This window comes from Stegodyphus dumicola, chromosome X2, assembly GCF_044657685.1.
Source record: "Stegodyphus dumicola isolate Sdum_Otavi_A_Nest chromosome X2, ASM4465768v1".
In the NCBI taxonomy this organism is placed as follows: domain Eukaryota; kingdom Metazoa; phylum Arthropoda; class Arachnida; order Araneae; family Eresidae; genus Stegodyphus; species Stegodyphus dumicola.
The window spans coordinates 40422868-40443175 of record NC_140781.1 but is presented as its reverse complement, the minus strand read 5'-3'; the positions used below and the strand labels follow the sequence as shown (position 1 = coordinate 40443175).

Below are 20308 nucleotides of genomic sequence, written 5' to 3'. Positions count from 1 at the left end.
TAACATGTTTAAAAAAACATTTAGAACAGCAGAAGTGTAAACAATGACTTTACAACTGCAATAATACCTATATTATTAAATTAAAAAATTTACATCCTACAAACTGAAAAATACTAAACATCAAAATATCTGTTCTAACAGAAGAACAATTCCAAAATTAAACAAAAAAGGCTAAAAGTTCAAATACAACTTTGTTGCATTTCAGAAGAAACTCTTCGTAAGGAATGTTACAAATGACTAGGTGAAAAGAAAAAATATAATAATCTAAAAGAGATGCTTTCTAGTGATAATTCTTTTGAACTAAGCAGTAAAATATAATGCACAGCTTCTAACAGATACAGTTATGCTGATTATGATTATGTACACTATTGAGTTCATGAGAAACATGTTTTAAATATAACTTTTACACAGCAAAATGAAATATGATTTTGAATGTATAAATGCAATAACAGCCACAAAACTACTTTTGATTGTACATATGAATTACTCAGGTTTCTCAGTTAATAACAGCAAAAAAATAAACATAACAAAAGCAGAAAGTTTCCACATTGCACTAAAATGAACAAAAGTAGAGAATCTTTTTTTTTTGAACTCGAAATCACAATTTTTCTTTCGAACTCGAAAACTTTCAATTTAAAAAAATCTAAACAAATTCTAAACACAGTTAAAGGCACAAAACAGCTGCTAAAAGATATATTATTAAAACATAGATTTCTTATGTATTATATATATATTTATACTTTAAAATAACTTATTTTAAATAAGATTGCAAAAGTAAAATCAGAAAGGCATACAAAATCACCATTGAAATTAGCAACCAGATAAAATTATTAAATTCCTTTGCATACACATAAATATAATATATATTTAGTGAAAATAATACACTTCTTTGCCTACACTAAATAATATACCAATAGTAATTAAAAACACTGAAATTTAATTAATAAATAACACATGCTTACATTATATTCACTAATTACTAAACATTATTCATGCTTCTAAATATTCCCATAGAGTTGAAGATACAATTAACTTTTGATAAATATTAAACATACAATTAACTTTTGAATATTTCAAACCTCAAAGACTGCAGAAGTTCAGTAACATAACTCTTTAAAAGAGGAGTTTTAAAATGAAAAGCAATAGTCGTTTTCAGAAGTTAAATTAATTAATAGCTGATAATTAATTTAAGTTTTAATGGAAACTTTTAACTATTTTTAAACTAAGATTAACTGACACAAATTTGCCATGAAGAGAAAAACTTTGTTTAGGAATATAAAACTATCAGAATTCAAAAAATCTCAATTAGGAGAAAACAGCAGCATTAAAATCTTAAGAAATAGTTTTTAATATTACGTTCTGATGCAGTACCAATGCAATGTTGTAACATTCCACATTTTAACAAAATTTAGTTTATAACAAACAGATCTAAATATAACGTATTCATTCGGTTTACATTTTGCATCCTCAGATTACTTTTATCAATAACTGCTAACATATTCAATATATATACAAGCATAAAAATATTTTATTTTTCAATACGGTAAGCAAGATGTATTTATTTTTAAAGTTAATGTTAGTGTCTCACAAGTATATTATCACATTCTTCTTACGTTTACAAAATTTCATCTACAATCTTATTTGAGAGGGTACGGAGAGGAGAAATGGAATATTAAATGCATGTCACAAGTCTTCTGTTCCCGAAGTACTTTACAAATAAGTAACCAAAATCTTAAAAAAGCTACATTTTATTCAGTAGAAAAATTTTCATTTATATACAAGTGACTAATGTAGGCTCTATCTACAAACACACCAGCATACACAATATGCAAAATGAGTTGGACTTCATGGCATTAAATAGTTCCAATGTAAATTTCATTCAGGTACATTTTGTGAATTTCTATGCAATGGTCTTTGGCTGGAAAAAAAAAAAAAAAGTTAAATTTCAGTAGATAGAAACAAAATGAAATAAGCAGACAATGCAAAACATATTAAACTAAAAAGACGACCTAACCTAAGGAGCCCAAAATTATAAGGCCACACCAGTGGCCAAGTGGTTAAAAACACTGAATAATGGGAATTCAACCTGGGTTTTTACCACATGAATGGGCAGTTTGTATCATTGATTTCATAGTTTCCCCATGTGTAATGTACATACAAGCCAGTTTCCCTTATAAATTCTTCCATGAAAGCATCCCTAGACTTAGGCAGATAGCATCTGTGCACTTTACTACATTCCAATAACTATAAACAACCAAAATATAGGAAATAATAATTCTTAAATAAAGACACAATAATTAATGCCAGAAATAATAACTAAAAAACTTAAGTACCCTTCTTCCTGAAAAAGACAACAGGGTTCATAGCCACAGTTTAGTTAAAAAAATAAGCACCTATAAGCACTTTTCAAGCACATTTTAAGGAAAAAATAAGCACCTGTCTAATTACATTATATTAAAATAACCTTAAAAGAAAACCTTAAAATAACCTTAAAAGAAAAATTAGACTTGTAATTTAAAATATGAGCAATGCAATATTTATTAAGCGAATGAGCACTGAAATTTCAGTTCAAAATATAGAAAATAAATAATAATAAGCCATATTAATTGTATTCGTTTGGCACCTAATAATAAATACAATTTATTTTCCCACTCATATTAATATTTAAATAATTTAACTTAAATCAAAATTCTGAACATTTTATAAATTTTCATTGCATAAAGGATTTCCCTTAACATATATTCCAAGCAAAGTAAATTAAGTAAAAAAGAGGCAAATTTCTGAAATCAGAAGACGGGAAATTGCTTCATGCAGTCATCCTTTAACCTTTTAACTGTCATGCCCGAAATAATCTCGGGAACAGCATTGGTATTCCAAAATGTCACGCCCGAATATTACTCAGGCTAATTCTTTTCTGAGTGCATCGTATTGTTATACCCGAATATATATCGTGAGAAGTTTATCTCAGCTTCAATTCAACAGATGGCAGTATTTTACTGAAGGTTTCAAAGCATAGAGGTTAAAGTTCAAAGTGCAAGGCATTTTTCTGATTGCGAGGCAAACATTTCATTTTTGGAATAAAAATAAAATTGACAATTTACACACCAAAATCATCAAAATAACTTGACAATTAAAAGGTTAACAGTAAAAGCTTAACTAACCCGCATACTCGGAAATTGCTGAATATTCCGGATAGTAACTGGAAAAAGAGGAGTGGGGGAGGTTGTAGCCATTCTTTAGATTTCTTGGCTAAATAAATGATTTTGACATTTCGATATGCGCATCATATAAAAATATACCAACGGAACTGAGAAATATTCTGCTTAGAAAGCACAGTAAAACTCTTTTAAGTGTTCATAAACAAATCTTGGGCTGAACATCAAAATTAATTATCTCTGCAAAATATTGCAAACGTTATTGCGTAATACGTGCGGCGTAATTCTTCCACATGTGATATTACGCAATCATAATCAACAGCTGCCGGTATTCGGAAAATAAAGAACTAAATAAAGGAAAAGAAAGAGACTTACTAATCTGGGGTGTTTCTGATTCTAATTTTCAAAAGACTGCGTTATATTTCCGGAATAGAATCAATCTTCGCTTGGGCTGGGTAGAACACATAAAACTTTTAGTCCTATTCAATCCAAATTGGACAGTGACAAAAAAAAAAAAAAAAAAAAAAAAAAAAAGACTGCTGTTTCAATATTAGAGATTTTGCGGAGAAAGGGGAGAACCTCCCAACCTCCGTACTGTATAATGTATTGGGGAAAAAAAAAATTACTTTGACTATTCGATTACTTTCCTTTTATTTAAGCCATTCCGAATATTATTCCTTAGAAAGCTAATCTGTGTAAAAACACACCCATTTTTGGAAGTTTATCTATACTTCAACAGTTACTGCAACTATATTATTATAAATATTCATTCATATGCTCATAATATAACGATCATAATAAACACGAATATGAACTGACCACGCGGAACGAGAATGCAAATTATTAAAATCTTGATAGAAATTCAAACGTGCGTAGTATTTGGGTGGGAGGAAAAGAATACCGAATGTACTGGAATTTTCTACCGTTTTCGTAATTCTTTGACCAATAGAACGACGTGCACCTGTCTGTACTCTCGCACACACCATAGGTTACATTAATGCAGAGAAAGGGGGGAAAGCTATTTCCGGGAGTATGATTCACCATCTGACGCTGCATATGAGGAAGAAAAGTTGTTTATTTAGTTTCGGCTTTGGTACAGGGGAAAAATGTGCATTTATTAAAAAAAAGCACTAAAAGCAAAAAATAAGGGCTTTAAAGAAAAGTACGCACCTATAAGGGCCTTTATATTTTGTTTTCAAATATAAGGACTTATAAGCACTTGTAAGGACCGCTACGAACCCTGGACAACATATGTCAGTTTGAGAACACAGAGCACTTGTGCTTTGTGAGTTAATTTCAAAGTAATATATGCCATCAATTCAGATTAATTTATAGAGCAGACAAACAGACCTAATTTACTTACGTAAAATTTGGTAAATATGCCCAATTGTTTCTGCAGTATTACAATGCAAATATTTTCAAATGAAAAGAAAATTACATAATGTATGAAATATGAAGCCTATCTCGTGCAGTTTAAAACTACTCGTAGTTTTAAGATCAGATACTATTCAGAAGAAACATTAAACTATATTATATATACAATTTAATAATATATTTTAGCTTTAGGAACTGTAAATGATGCAGGCCATTTTTAAACAGAAAATACAATGCTACTAGGCTAGGGAATAATTCAGTAGTGGATAAAGACCATGAACATTCCTAAGCATTCAAAATTTCAGAGTTTTCTTCTGAAGTTATCTAATGTCCTTTTTAATTTTATCAACCAACGTTTTCAATATATCAGTTTTATTACATAAAAAACAAAAAATTATTAATATTATAAAATCATATTAGACAATATCCATAAACAAAACATTTCAAAAATTTTTAACTTAACAAATTAACAAAATTTTATGCATTTCATCTCCAGAAAGCATATGCACAAAATATTTTTAATCAAAATAAATATGTGTAAAAGTGTTAAACAAAGCATGAACACACTATTTGTTTAGTTGAATACAGCAAATCATGTACAGGAGGGAATGCCCTCCTAGAGGAGTTTCTAAGAGAAAAGGTTTGCTACACATTATCATGAAGATATCAAGCATCCAGAGATCCACTGGGATTCAATCCTGAATCAGACTAACACTTCAACAAATGATTTAATTTCTAAGATTCAGACCCGTCGGGACTTTGACGATTCCAGATTCGGGAATTAGATCATTAATTTAAATCTAGTAAGATGGCTTGTAGCAAATATAAAATTGAAAATATGAAACAGTGGTTTAAGAGGGGCAATTTGCCCTGAATCACTATTAATTTTGTTTTGGCATTCTGCATCGGAACTTTTAAAAGGCTGTATCACTTTTCAAATTGTTCGCAACCATATATATTATCGCCAGTCTTATATTTAAAAAAAATTAAATAATGAAGAATCTGCGGAAATGTATGTATGTTCCCCGCATAGTGATAAAACAACGGTACCTAGAGCCATCAAACTTGAATAATGTAATCTTCCATAGAATATGGGCATGTGGTAGCCCTAATTTGAATTTGGTTTTATTACTGATTTCAGATTTTGTAACACTTCAATGAATTTTTGATTAAAAAGTAAACAATTTCAAAGCAAACAATGGCAACACTGTATGAAAAAAACATTTTTATCTGCAGCGTGCAAGACTCTGTATCAGAAATTCTAAAGATATGCTTATTTTAAAATTAATTTGTGATATTGCTGTTGAACTGAATTTTATAGTTTGAGTATGTAGAACACGATATTTAATAAATAAAGGTAACACACAAAATGTTAAAAAAAGCCCCTTTGGACATAATTTAAAATCTGAAACCTTTCAGATTTTATTTATTTATTTTTTTGAGTATTTGTAAACTTACACAAATCAAAATTTACAAAAAAGAAAGGTGGTTCAATAATTCTTTTTTTTTTTTTTTTTTGCTATATTAAACATTTTTTTCAAGTAAGTTGTTGAAGTTGCTTCGTTTTTCTGTAGTAATACTTTCTGTTTAACTATACAGTTACACATAATTTTTTGTTCCATTATAAAATTCCCTTCTTCAAGTCCTATAATTGCTAGGTTGAAAACTGCCACTAAATTTTTAACAAAATTGTTTTCTTTCTCAATAACCTCTCTAACACTTTTATAGTGAGATTTTCTAGATTTAGAACCATACTAGAGATTTTGTCATCTGTTACTTGACTGATGAATAGGGGATTCTTATTGCAATGAAAAACTTATACTATCTTCATTTATTACTACTTCTCTGCAATTTTCCCCAAATTCAATTAATTGGGAAATTTTGCTTTTTATTTGCAATATGCAAAAACCTACAAATTTATAGCTATCATCATAAAGCTTAGTTAGTGTCCACTATACTGTTGGCTAAATATCATGAGATTGGCAATTAAAGACGAGCTGTTTTGCTAAATTTTGTCTTGCTTCTATCCAACTGTGAAGAAGTTAAGCCTGAGCTCTAATAGTTATTTACCGCACATACTTAAGGCTTAACCGAGTTCTGAATAAATAAATATCGATACATACTTAAAGCCACTGCTTAACATTTTGTGCCCCACTGTGGTCTCTGCAGATCCTAAATTCTGTTGCCAACTGCCTCCCTAAATTCTAAAAAATTTGCATTCCCCTAAATTCTGCTACTGGTCCTGGGCTTATCTAAATAACACATTAGTCATTCTCAATTCAAACAGCATTAAATGTAATCTTTTGGCCTATGAGTATCATTTACAAAATCTGTTTTTTTGCATATGGAAAGAAATTTGTTAAATCTCTCATTGTCAATGCATTCAACATTCCACAGTTCAGTTAACTGAAGTCTGTAGTCACTGCAAAGCACAATATTAACATAAAGGTTACCACACTTTTTGGTATTCAATTACTAATATTTAAAAAAATTGTTTATATATTGCTGAGTCATTTCAAACTGCAATGTATTGACAGCTGTGCAATGATGAAAGCAAAAAAATAAGAAATAATGATTTGCATGGTTGGCATCAGGGATATAAATTTTTCAGTTTGTGCAAAATAAATTTTTTGATGTAGAATATTTCGGTTTGAGACGTATGCCAAGCAAGAAGGGCAGTTATGGATGCATGCTAATAAATGTTTTTTCACTAAAGAATATAATATATTTATTTAGTACTGAAGTGAAATTAAGAATCAGAACTCTTCACATGTTTTATTATGAAAAATATCAATGATCAAGCACTCACACACACACACAAAAAAAAAAAAAAAAAAAAAAAAAAAAAAAAAAAAAAAAGAGAGAGAGAGAGAGAGAGAGAAGAGGTTGCTAGTGGTCTGGATTTCGGATCATTCTGCATATTGGATGTTCAGATTTCAGTCTTTGCACAGTATTTCTATCTTCAGCTACTGATGAATCAAAATTTAACTACAATTGCAGTTACACTATAGTTGTAACACATGTAAGTGAAATTATATCATAACATTAATATATCAGAGGTGAATTAACTTTATTTCCATTTTAACTATAAAGAAATAGCAGTGAAATTACAACTTGTTCAATTATACCAGAGTACTTAAGTACGAAAGACAAGTTAAAGATCTTACACTAAGGCATTATTCTAAGCATTCACTATGGATGAAGGCATGTGGAAGCTAAATTAAGGTCCATATTTTGCACAGTGGCAACACTTATTAAAGGCTGCTTTAGATTATTTCTGGCCTTGTCTTTAAACTTCCTGGACATCATTATACCTACTGAGTTTATTTTCTGAAGACAGGATTTTATACGTTATGTAAAATCATTATGTCCTTGTCAATTTGTAGTAATCCACGAGTGCTAATAACAATTAGACTGTAGCTGCAGTAATATACTTCTAATATAATTAAAAAACAAGCATATGAAAAGATTTTCTTCTTATGTTAGTATCAACTGCCAATACCAAAAATCTTTTAACCTGTTCAGGACAATTGTTGCGAATACGCGACCAAAGAATTCCACTCTTACCAGCCCAGCATCACATATACGTGAAGAGCTCCGATCACTCTCTACAACCCAGCGTCACATATACATAATTTGAAAACAGAACAATTTATTTGAATTTTTAAATGCCAGTAGATGGTGCTAAATGGTAATGGTTTTCACATCGGTTTAGTCATGTGGCTTTTGACCTTCATGTATGAGCATCAGTTTCTGTTCTGTGCTTCAGGTTTTGATAGATTTATTGGTGTAAACACACTGGGAATTAACTCTTTAAGTTAAAGGGATACCAGCATGTTTATTTTGTTGGGAATTTCTTTTTTTTTGCTGTCTTCGTTTAAATTCTTTGCATTATTAGTTATTAGAACGTGGGGAAATGTATCTAGCAGACTATAGCGGGTGTAATGTCTCTGAACTTTGTCCCTTTTTATATTTATTTTAAAACTTAACTTAGACTTAAACTTGGTTAATTAAAAAGTAACTTTGCAGCATTATTATAGAAGGGGAAGATATCAGCTTTCCTGATGCGTGATGCATCTTATTGCTCGACGAAAAAACTGCTATTGTCCTGTGTGTCGATTCTCGTTGTGAATTATTCCACACACAGCAGAATTATTAAATTGGAATTTAATTACCTACAGCTAAATGTTTGCTTAATTTTCTTTTACATTTCCTATTTGTAATTTTGTTTTCATGTGCATAGTATTTGTTTTCAGGCTTATAGTTGTAATTTTAGTATTTCACATGTTTAATTTATTCTATTAATGTGATATTCCTTATATTAATACATATTCAGTATATTACGTACATAACTTCAAAAACTGAGGTCATTATATTAAAATGCTGATTTTATATGAATTTGTTTGGAAAAAAAAAAAAAAAAAAGGCTTAACTGCTGAAAATGCATGGGGGAGGTGGCGTTCCATTTCAGGGGGTTCAGTCCCATGGCTGCATTGCGTTCTCTGCACGCTGGTCCTTGATGGTCTACACAAGTAGGATGGCTACTATGATTAAATACCTGGGAGTTCACTATTACATATTACTTGAAGCATAAAGAATTCTACTGTTTGTGCAGGGTGCAACTTTTAAAATTTTTATTTCTATTTTATTTTCTCTTATGTAGTATTCATTATTAAGCTACATTCTATATTTCACCATAAGCCTACTCAATGTTTAACCAATTGTGTCTCAGACCTGATGGTGCTGCCATAAATCTTTGAATGAATTTTATTTTGACAGATACACACTTCCTGTAAGAAGCCTTTAATGGCTGGCCAGGTCATATATACTTCCATTATTTGCAATCATAAACTTGACGTAAAAGCAAATGTCCACCTGTGTTTTCTCAAGTGCTGCATTTCGAAGTAATGATTGAAACAGACAATGCCCACATCTGAGCTACTGCAACTGCAGAAAATCAGTTGTCATACTAGTTTACCTAGCAAATGAGACATTACAGTGCATTACATGAAGTTTGTGGTCACCAAACAATGCATAGGAGTAAAATCTTCCACTGGACCATTAATTTTCATGTACGATAATTCCTTTAATTTCATGTCAGATCTGCAAGATGACCAAAAGACAAAAATAACAAGACGAAGGAAGTGTGACTCTTGTGGTGGGTTACGTAAAAAGAAAATCGACAAGCAAGATGCAAGCTATAATGATTTCACTAGCATTAGTATATCAAGTTTTGAGAGAAACTTTGGAAGAATGAAAAGTTTGTCTCCAATAGATCCCTCATTATTCGATGCAATGCTATTTAAGTAAAGATTTGCTGATGCGGCTACTATAGTTATATCCCAAATAATCCCTTTTGCTGAAACATACACAGTCAGTCCAGTAGAGAAGTCTACCTTCCCCAGGATTCCAAAATTATGGACAAGCACAGTTGATACTTGGCTAGGATTACCACAATATCATCAGGAAAGACACAGTTCCATTGGGAGAAAATGTGATTACAGCATATTATTCTGAAATGTGAATACTGTGCAGAAAAATATGCAAAAAATTGCCTGCCTTATTTATGAGTTTTGAATGCTAATGCCCACTAATATGTCAGAAAGCTGTGATAGATCTACTGAAAATTACCAGTGGTAAATTCTATCTCAGTTGCCATAAAGCCTACACCAAATTTTTCCAAATTCAAACAGCCTTGACACAGGCTCTACCTAAAAGTTTTCTGGGATGCAAGACGCTGGTTACTAAAAGAGAATTACACAGAATGTGTTTCTTAAACTATTTTTCTACATGTTTATTGCGCTGTTTCAGTAACCATTGCTTGCTCTAAAATTAACATTATCATGGTAATAATTAACAGAAATGGAATTATCAACCATTCTATTTGTTACATTGATGATGAGCGTATGCCTGACAGTTGAGAACTGATTACATTATTACACACATAATGTAATCTAAGAAATTAAATTATTGATTGATCAAGAAGCACATATTTGTACAATTTGTTTCAAAAAACAATTTTATTTCAAAAATAAAACTATTATTTGTGTAAGCAAAACTGTAAGTTATTTATTGTTATTAGACAGAATTTACACTGAGAAATGGCAACAGCTAATTTCTGAATGTTGTTCTATTTATATTTCTTTATTCAGGTGATGTACGCTTGAAATGTATATTGGTATGATGCAGTAAGAACGTCTGTTATGTTATGTACGTTTACAAATACGTTACGTGTAAGTGATTAAGTAACGAGTACGATTTATCTCTAAATAAATTCTTGTTTCTCTTTTACAATCATTTTATGAGTGATTAATTTAACTACAAAAGGAAGCTAACATTTGTTACAAGGAAGTTGTATTTAAGGGCTAAAGAGTTGCATTCAGCTTGCGAGCCAGTTTTTCACTTTTATTAGTGCCCAGCAGAAGTGCAATTCTATCTTTGTTTCCACTGAAGCTCCAACAGCTGTTTGTTGATTTATATTCTATATGTGTATTTTTATATCTGTATCAAAAAGCATAATGCCAGCTTTCATGGTTATTATATTATGAACTGTTCTGAGTACTGTTAAGACTAATGAGGTGGACGTTTGTTGATATTAGAACAACTTAGACTGGAAAATGGTTTAAGGAAATTGGTGCACCACTAAATGAAGTCTTTCTGCATGACAAGGAGGAAGGAAATCTTTTGGTGCACCAATTTCAACGCCTTTGAGCCCGTTGTCAAATTTTTATCAATTCCACTGTTACAAATGTGCAGTAAAGTTGAAAAATTATTTCTTTGCATTTTAAACAGTTTTAGCTAATTTGTATTGAGATTTTACCGTTTCTGGATAAGCTAGTCACACAATAATGTCACATAAGTGGCTTTCTTTGCAGTTCAAATGTGTATTTCTGTTACTTCTGAAATTCACATGCAAAATATAAGTGACTTGTTATAAATTACATATTCATTTCTGTGATAAGTGCTGAAGCACGTGGTTTTTTCTTCTTATTTAAGCCTAACTGTTGTGTTTATGCAAGACTGCTTCTTGGTAGCCATTTCATATATAAGCACAAACCAATATGGCTCATCGTAATAACACGGAGCCAAAGAGGCAAGTACGCCTTGACAGCAAAAAGGAGTCGGCCATTGCTCCACCAACAGAGCAGGACATTTTACAGATGCCAAATGAGGATATTTCTTCAAGAGAGCAGGTCATTTCACAAATGCCAAATAAGCACATTCCGACAACAGATGACACTACGAAGTGCTTGATTTATGTCACTGAATTTAACGGCTTATTAGCCACATACAAAATATCCAAAAAAAAAAAAAAAAAAAAAAAAAAAAAAAAAAGCAAGTAAAATGATCAAAGACCACTTTATGAAAGTTCTTAACTTTGTTATGGATAAAAACTGTAGAATAGCCAAACTAGAAGGTCAGCCTGAGCAGATCAAAAACATTGAGGACTATGTAAAAGGGATAGTAGCAATGTAAAAACCAACACATGCTAGCACAGCAAAAAGAGGACGTTCTACTTCAAGAGCAAGAACTCAAAACAATAACAAACGGGAACAAGAATACGTTAACATTGTCTATCCAAATAAGGAACTAACATCCAACGAAGTGCGAGACAAAATAGTGAAATACCTAGACCCTTCAAAAATAAAAGTAGACATCCGAGCAATTAGGAAAGGAGGGGTTTTAATACAGGTCAATGAAAAAGAGGAATTAAGACTTATTAAAAGAAGCCATTCGGGAAAACAAACAGTTAAAAACCATGGTTGAGACCAAATGACCACAGAAAACAAACCCTAAGATAGTTATATAAAATCTAATAAGTAAGATCTAAATAAGTAAGAACTACAGGAAAACCTAGTCACCCAGAATAAAGATCTGGAAAACGCAAATATTCAGATTCTCTTTTCAATGAATGGAAAATTTGGGAAACACTGGATAGCCTCTATTGACCCCACTTCTTTCAAAACAGTAATGAGAAATAAGAAACTAAACGTTCAATAATGTTAGAAAATTCCTCCAAATCATGCAATGTTACAAATGCCTAGGCTATAACCACTCCGCCAAAAACTGTACAGAAAATATGAAGTGTACAAGCTGCGGATCTGAAGACCATCAGAAAAAAGATTGCAAAAAGGAATCCCCAATCTGTGTAAATTGTCTAAAAATCAATGTGAAATTTAATGCAGGGTTAAACACCCATCATGACAGTTGTGACAGAAAATGTGCATGCTACTTAAGAGAGTTACAAAAATACAAACAAAGAATAAATTATGAGTAAAATCGAAGTTCTCCAGATAAACCTACATCACTCTTGGGGTGCAACTACATACTTAACAGAATATTTAGAAAAAAAAAATAAAAGATATAAAGATAGTATGCACGTAGGAACCCTACGTAAGAAACAATCATCTACAAGGATTCCCCACAAGATTCAGAAAATTCTACGCAACACAAAACGCTAAAACATAAATCATACTTACGGACCAGGCACTCCCTGCCTTAGAGGTCATTAGCACAGATAACATCACAGCAGTGCGAATCGAAGGAAACCACTCTTTCCTGATTGTTTCTCTTTACTGCCCTCCATCACAGGAAATTGAGTCTATATTGGCCTCGCTAGAGAACTTAATCATAACAAATGATTCTATCTGTTATAATCACTGGGGACTTCAATGGAAAACCTCCAATTTGGAGTCCCAGCCAGCCAGAGCTACTAGCAGCCACGAGTTTAGCCGTTTTTAACAACTCTGATAGCCCTCCTACCTTCTCTGGTTCCAGGGGTACCTCGTGGATTGATCTCACTTTATTTCGGAAAGAAAATCCAATCGAGATTTCAAATTGGAAAGTCCAGGAAGATGCAAACCTTAGTGACCATAACTACATCCAATATGACATCGATAATGTAGAGTTACAGAAAAAAAAAACACCAACAAGATGAAACTAAGTCATATAGACTGGATCACATTCAGGCAAAAACTCGCAGAACAATATTCTTCAGTTTCACTACCACATACCATCACAGAAATAAATAAACACATGGAGATCATGACAAAACTCATCCAAGAAAATTATGAGCACACTAAAAAGTCAGTAATTCAAATAAGAACAACAAACACTATAGAAGTAACACATGGTGGAATCAGGAGCTCACGATTACAAGAAAAAAGGTACGAGCCTTACGGTGTCGGTACCATTGCACCTCAGGTGACATGCACACCAAAAATAGAGTCATCTACAAAAAGGAACAAGCTATTTATAGACAAAAGATCTTCGAGGCCAAAAGAGCCTCCTGGGACACATTCTGGAAGAATCTTCAGATCTCTTTCCTGTTTGAGTCCTACTATGATATCACAAAAGGAAAAAAGCCTAGGACCCCTACAACTAGGCTCTACTCAAACCAGATGGGACAACCACAACTTCAGTTGAAGACACCATTAGAGAAATTGTCAAATATCACTTTCCCAACGATACTCAAAATGAAGACACCCCACATCACAGGGAGATAAGGAGATCAGCAAGCAGCCCTCCAAACACTGCAAATGATCTCCCCTTCGTTACCACAGACATTTGAAAGATCGTAGAAACTACCAAAAGCAGCAAAGCCCCAGGCTTGAACAAACTCAATATGGACTTTGTCAAAGAGTTGAGAATCGTAAACGAAGACCAAAAAACACATCTTTTTTATGCATGCCTTCAAAAAGGCTACTTTCCAGATGCCTGGAAGAAAACTGAGCTTGTTCTTTTCAAAAAAGAGGGTAAAGACAGTAAGCATCCGAACACATGTAGACCTATCTGTCTTCTCTCTGGGAAAAAGTCCTAGACAAACTAATAACCAGACGTCTCCACTTTCCACCTGGAGAAAAACCACCTCATGAACAAAGTGCAATATGGTTTCACGAAGAGAAAGAGGCACATTGACGCTCTTCACAATCTATAAGAGCAAATACACTATAACAAGCAGCGAGGTCTTCATGCGTGTGCTATCTCCTTAGATGAGGCCTCGGCCTTCAACCAACTCTGTTGGCCAGCCCTCAGGGATCAACTCAAACATCTTCAATATCCTAAGAATTTCTTTCAGATCATAGGCAGTTATCTTCACAATCGTAAAGTCACTTACCAGCGAGACGGCGTCAGTGTCACTCATGACTACTACAGGCGTCCCCCAAAGGGTCTAGTATTGGTCCAATATTGTGGAATATACCGCATTGCTACTACACTTTCATCTACCCATCTCTCACGAAAGATATAAAATGGCTTAAACATCTACCAAAAGGACAGAGAAATCTTTTCTGACGGCTCTAAAGTTTCAGAGAAGTAGGTGCAGCCTATGCCGATTTCCACAACAATACAGATATTCACTCAGCACGGTTCAGACTTAGCGACCACACCTTGGTTGAGTCCTTCGCTTTAAAGAAGGCAGTTCTTTGGGCAGATAACACCAATTTTCCATCCATCAGCTTCTACATGGACAGCATGAGCGTCCTACAGGCACTGAACAAGAACGGCACACAAGCCTTCCACATCTCTTCATTAAAAGAAGTGCTTATTACCCTATCTTCTTCCAGGCAAGTGTCTCTATGCTGCGTACGTAGTCATCAAAGTACCCAAGGTAACGAAAGGCCAACTCTTTAGCTAAAGAAGCCACAAGTCACCCTTTCATCGACTCAGAGATAATAATTTCCATAGTCACTGCCATACACAAGATTTTCTGCGCCTTCATGTCCATCTGGCAAACTCGCTGGGGACGACTCAGTCACCGGTCGGCATACCTACTCCAAGAGATGCTGCTTCTCCTTCTTGTTAATATAGAATTCTGCATTTAGAAATTCCCCCATCGGCAGCCTAGAAGGTAACCCCATCTTCAAGAAGTTTGTTAAATTGAATTCATTTTCCTTTCAAAATGAAATTTTTTTAACAGGTATAGATTTATTTCCTTCTCTACAAACCACTTACACAAACACTAATCTACTTCAGTACATTGTTTTTTACGTGTTTGTGTGATTATGGCAAAGCCTCGAGGGCTATCTGCCTAAGGGGAGGGATGCCTTTGTGGAGGACTTTCTAAGGGAAACTGGCTCGTATACACGTTACACATGGGGAAAACCACGAAAACGCCCATGCAGCCAGCCCGTTCGCGGGATTCGAACCTCGGACCGAACTACCAGTGTTCAGCGATTTTACCGCTCGGCCACTGGTGGGCCTACTTCAGTACAATCACCACCAGACGAATACAGCGGCTGCAGAAACATAATACAGAAATTCATCATTGAAAAAGAACTTCACAAGGAAATGTTAATGCAATTTAAAGACCTTGTGAAGAAAAGTGCAAAAATTGGCACTTAAGAGAAAATACAGCTTTGAAATTCTAGTGGTCAAACAAAATAATATCATCTCTGTAATACTGAAGACTGAACTTTGGAGCAATGAACAACTGGGAAATGCACAAATGTTAGGTTCTGAATTGAAGACAGTAATGAAATTAATGGAAAATCCAACTGGCAAGGAATAGCATTCTTTAGTTTGATGACAAAAAGGTATTGGGCTTTATGGTATTCCTCATATTTATGAGATGGGAGTCCTCTAACACAAATCGGAACCTGATGACAGAGTTTCATATGGCAACTAATCACACTGCAATCTTAAGCCCTTAGTTTTCCCAGAATTTTACAGTAACACTACTTGAGATCATTTTTGTGTAATGGATTCCATAAAGACTGTGAATATTTTTTCTGGTACAAGGCCGAACCAGATGTCGAAAAGTTGCCCTGTGATGCATCGGATCTCTAAAAGCTACAAAAACACATACTAAAGGAAGGTCACAGTGCTATAATAAAGGAACACAACTTCAAAGGATTGCTCTGAATATACTCAGACATTTACATTGTACAACCTAAGGTAACAAGTACATCATAGTTTTCATGGATTACTTTAGTAAATAGTCAGAAGTTCATGCCAGCTTGATCAAGAAGTTCCAAACATAGCAGACAGTTCCAGAAGCAAATTGGATTTCCCTATTTGAAGTGCCCAAAAGAACAATGAACAAATTTCACATCCACCATATTTAAATGATTGTGTTGAATTCTTGCTGTGGGAAAGATTTAAATCACTTGTCCACATCCAGTTGGAAGATATTATAAAGAGATTAATTAAGCAATATTGGATCATTTCTCATTATTCATATTCAAAAGTCTGCGGGAGTTGGTTGTAAAACTGCTAGTATTTCTGCTAGCATATTGAAGTGCTACTCATATAAACACAGGATTTCCTCCACCACAGATGATTTTAGGCTGTGATCTTTTCTTTAGATGAATTCTGAACACACCTTTACCTGAGTAGTGCCTGGAAGAACTTCAGGCAAATTTAGAAGACATTCATAAGCTTTCCAGAGGACAGATCAACACAGTATAGTGACTGAGAAGATGAAATCACTGAGGGCCTCACTCAAGCTGCAGACTTCCTGGAAGGGGCCTTTTCATATGATCAAGGAATTGAACAGCAGAGTGGCGCACATCCAAAGAACTACTTCTAAACCAACAGTAGCATGCAAAAATAGACTAGTACTTTATTAAGTGTTAAATCTCCCTGGTCTTTGAGATCGCAGTGCCTGGGATGTGCAGTTCCTAAAGAGGGAGTGATGTAAATTTCTGCAAATATTTTAATCCTTTCGATTGCACTTTTTTTGTACTGTTGTATATTCTTTTTTTTTTATTTATTTAATTTGTGCATTTAGCATAAGAGTTTTACAGTTTACTTTGTGGTGAACTCAATCTGCAGCATTTTGTTTTGCATCTAAGAGTATATCTCTTGTATATCTTTCAATTCTGAATCCAGCAACATTTAAATTGTTAAACATAAAAAAGCTCAACTAAAACACAAAAAATAAGCCGAAACATTCTGCATGGGCATTGCAAATTGGTGCTAAGGTGGTGATTTTTTGGAAGTTTAAGTAAAATGTATTTTTGAAAAAGCTTCGAGAATTCCATGTAACATCATACAAATATACCTAACTGTGGCGACTTGCCTACTACAACTCAACACTGCCAGTCTGGTAACCCATAGCAACCAAAAACAAAATAATGTTTATTTTATTCTATTATTTATTATTAACAATCTGTCTCAAAATTGTACTATCATAATTGGTGACCCGGATTTATTACGAATAGCAACCTTCAATGTTGCATGAACATGGAGTTTATATGTCAATACTCTGAGCAACAATAAGTTATGCAGTGTGATGAGATGCAAGTAAGACATTTCACCTGCGATTTCACGTGTTGTGCCACATTCCAGTGAGTCAACATTATTTCTGTCATAATTTTAGTCTGCTGCATAAGTGTCCAAGAAACAGTGTCACTAAATACATATTGATTATTTTTCTATACATAGTATTGTGCATATCTGATTGATCTAAAATGGTTGACAATGATGCTGGTTCACAAATGGCACGAGTGGCAGTTAAGCAACCGCCTCTTTGTTGCCGAGACCCATTGTTATGGTTCATTCAATTGGATGCACAGTTTAAATTGAGTCACATTACTGCCGACGAAACTTAATTTTATACAGTGATCGCCGCATAAGAATCAGAGGTACTGCCATCAGCTTGAAGTAATTTGAATTGAAATAATTTTGAATCCACCGGCGATGGACAAATACAAATCTTTAAAAACAATTAATTTCTGTCTATGAAGAAACCGAGACAGTTAAAATGAAGCAGCAGTTGCACTATTTACAGTTGGGTGATATGAGGCCTTCTCAATTGCTGTCTAAAATGTCAGATTTAGCCGCCGATAACCTAATGGATAACATTCTTAAAACATTATGGATGATTAGACTCCCATCTAACATGCAAGCCATTTTAGCTGCCAGTGGCGAGCCACTTAATAATCTTCCCCAAATTGCTGATAAAATTCACGAACTGACCATTCTAGCGCAAATACATGCAGTGCAGGCTCCTGGTCCAGGTATTGTGGCGTTACAGGTTCAAATTGATGATTTGTCCAAACAGGTTGCTCAGTTAGTAGCCATCCAAGCTGAACCTTTTCAGCGCAAACGCTCCACGTCACGTGGTCGAAATACACGTCGTAGTCCACTGAGGAAACGTTATGAAAGCCCTCCTCCGGGTATTTGTTTTACCACCACAAATTTGGAAACAAGGCAAACAAATGCCGCCCACTGTGTCATTATAACGACCAGGGAAACGAGAATGGTCATCGCTCGAAGTCGTGAATGACAGTGGCCGGAATTTTGCACGCCTTTTTGTCATCGATAAGAATTCAGGCTTAAAGTTTCTTGCAGAAATCGGGGCTGATATTTCCATCATTCCAACACATTTTTACGAAAAAAAGTGCCTTACCAAGTTACAACTTTATGCAGCAAATGGAATTCCTATTCAAACTTTTATTGAAAGCCGGATATCTGTTGATTTAGAATCGTGCCGCAACTTCCAATGGCCATTCATTATTGCTACTGTTTCAAATCCTATTATTGGTGTTGCTTTTTACAAAAATTTTCTTTGCTTGTTGATTTTAAGAATTGCTGTTTGGTTGATTTTACAACCAACTTAACTTATTCGGGAGTAATTCGCAATAGTCAAGATTTGAGCATCGAACTGATTTCGAGTAACTCCCTATGGTATCAACTTCTCAGAGAATTCCCTAAAATCACGTGCCTAGTTCTGGGTATTTCTGAACCCAAACAAGATGTACTACATTATATTAAAACTACTGAACCTCCAATTGCCTCTAAACCAAGACGCTTACCTCTGGACGAGCTTAAAGCTGCAAAAGAGGAATTTCAATACATGATGGAACAGGGAATTTGCCGTTCTTCAAAAAGTTCATGGTCCAGTCTGCTCCATCTAGTTTGGAAACAAAATGGTAACTGGTGCCCGTGTGGCGATTATCGCCGGTTAAATGCAGCTACAATTCCTGATCGTTACCCAGTCCCGCACATTCAAGACTGTATGCAAGTTTTAGAGGGAAAAGCTATTTTTACAACCCTTAATCTTGAGCAAGCGCATCACCAAGTGCCCGTTAACCCATCTCATATTCCGAAAACTGCAGTTATTATGCCTTTTGGACTATTTCAGTTTCTGGTCATGACTTTTGGCTTATGCAATTCTGCTCAAACGTTCCAACGCTTGATGAATCAGGTGTTAATCGGCCTTGACTTTTGTGTACCTTATTTTGATGATGTCTTAATCGCCTCCTCTTTAGGGCAAGAACACCTATCACATTTGAGAACTGTTTTTGAACATTATCAAAGGTACGGCGTCAGTCTTAATCCTTCCAAATGCATTATTGTCTAACCAAGAGTATCTTTTCTTGGTCATGAAATTTCCGCTGATGGCGTTCGACCCCTTCCAGATAGAGTCACCACTATCCGTGATATGCCCGAACCATCTACAGTGAAGGACTTGAGAAGATTTCTTGCTATGCTCAATTTTTATTAACGTTTCTTATCTCATGCATCAACCATATAAGCACTTCTAAATTCTTTTTTGGTTGGAAACAAGAAAAACGATAAACATGTTATTATAACCTGGACCACAGAATCTTGCAAAGCGTTCCAAAAATGCAAAAATGATTTAATTTCGGCAACAAATTTGCAGTATCCTTCAGCATCTAAACCATTATCTCTATCAAAATCGTAAAAACAACCTTGTATTTAGCGTAAGTATAATGAAACACTCAATCGATTTCGAGGGTAGCTAAGTGTCCCTCCTCATCAGGAGAAAGAAATACCTAGAAAGAAGAAAATAAAGGAGAAGGAGTCTCAGA

At 34.1% G+C, this 20308-nt stretch overlaps 1 protein-coding gene across 4 annotated transcripts in view; it reads right to left on the bottom strand.

Moving 5' to 3' along the window:
* Positions 1 to 274: 274 nt before the first annotated feature.
* The window catches only part of sl (small wing phospholipase C gamma 1), a 326005-nt gene continuing 305971 nt past the window's right edge, over positions 275 to 20308 (bottom strand). For all 4 annotated transcript variants that reach the window (XM_085809362.1, XM_085809364.1, XM_085809363.1 and 1 more), the window contains exon 32: positions 275 to 1918. In XM_085809362.1, the coding sequence (XP_085665488.1) occupies positions 1876 to 1918 (43 nt within the window). In that variant the 3' untranslated portion in view covers positions 275 to 1875. The remainder of the gene's footprint in view (positions 1919 to 20308) is intronic.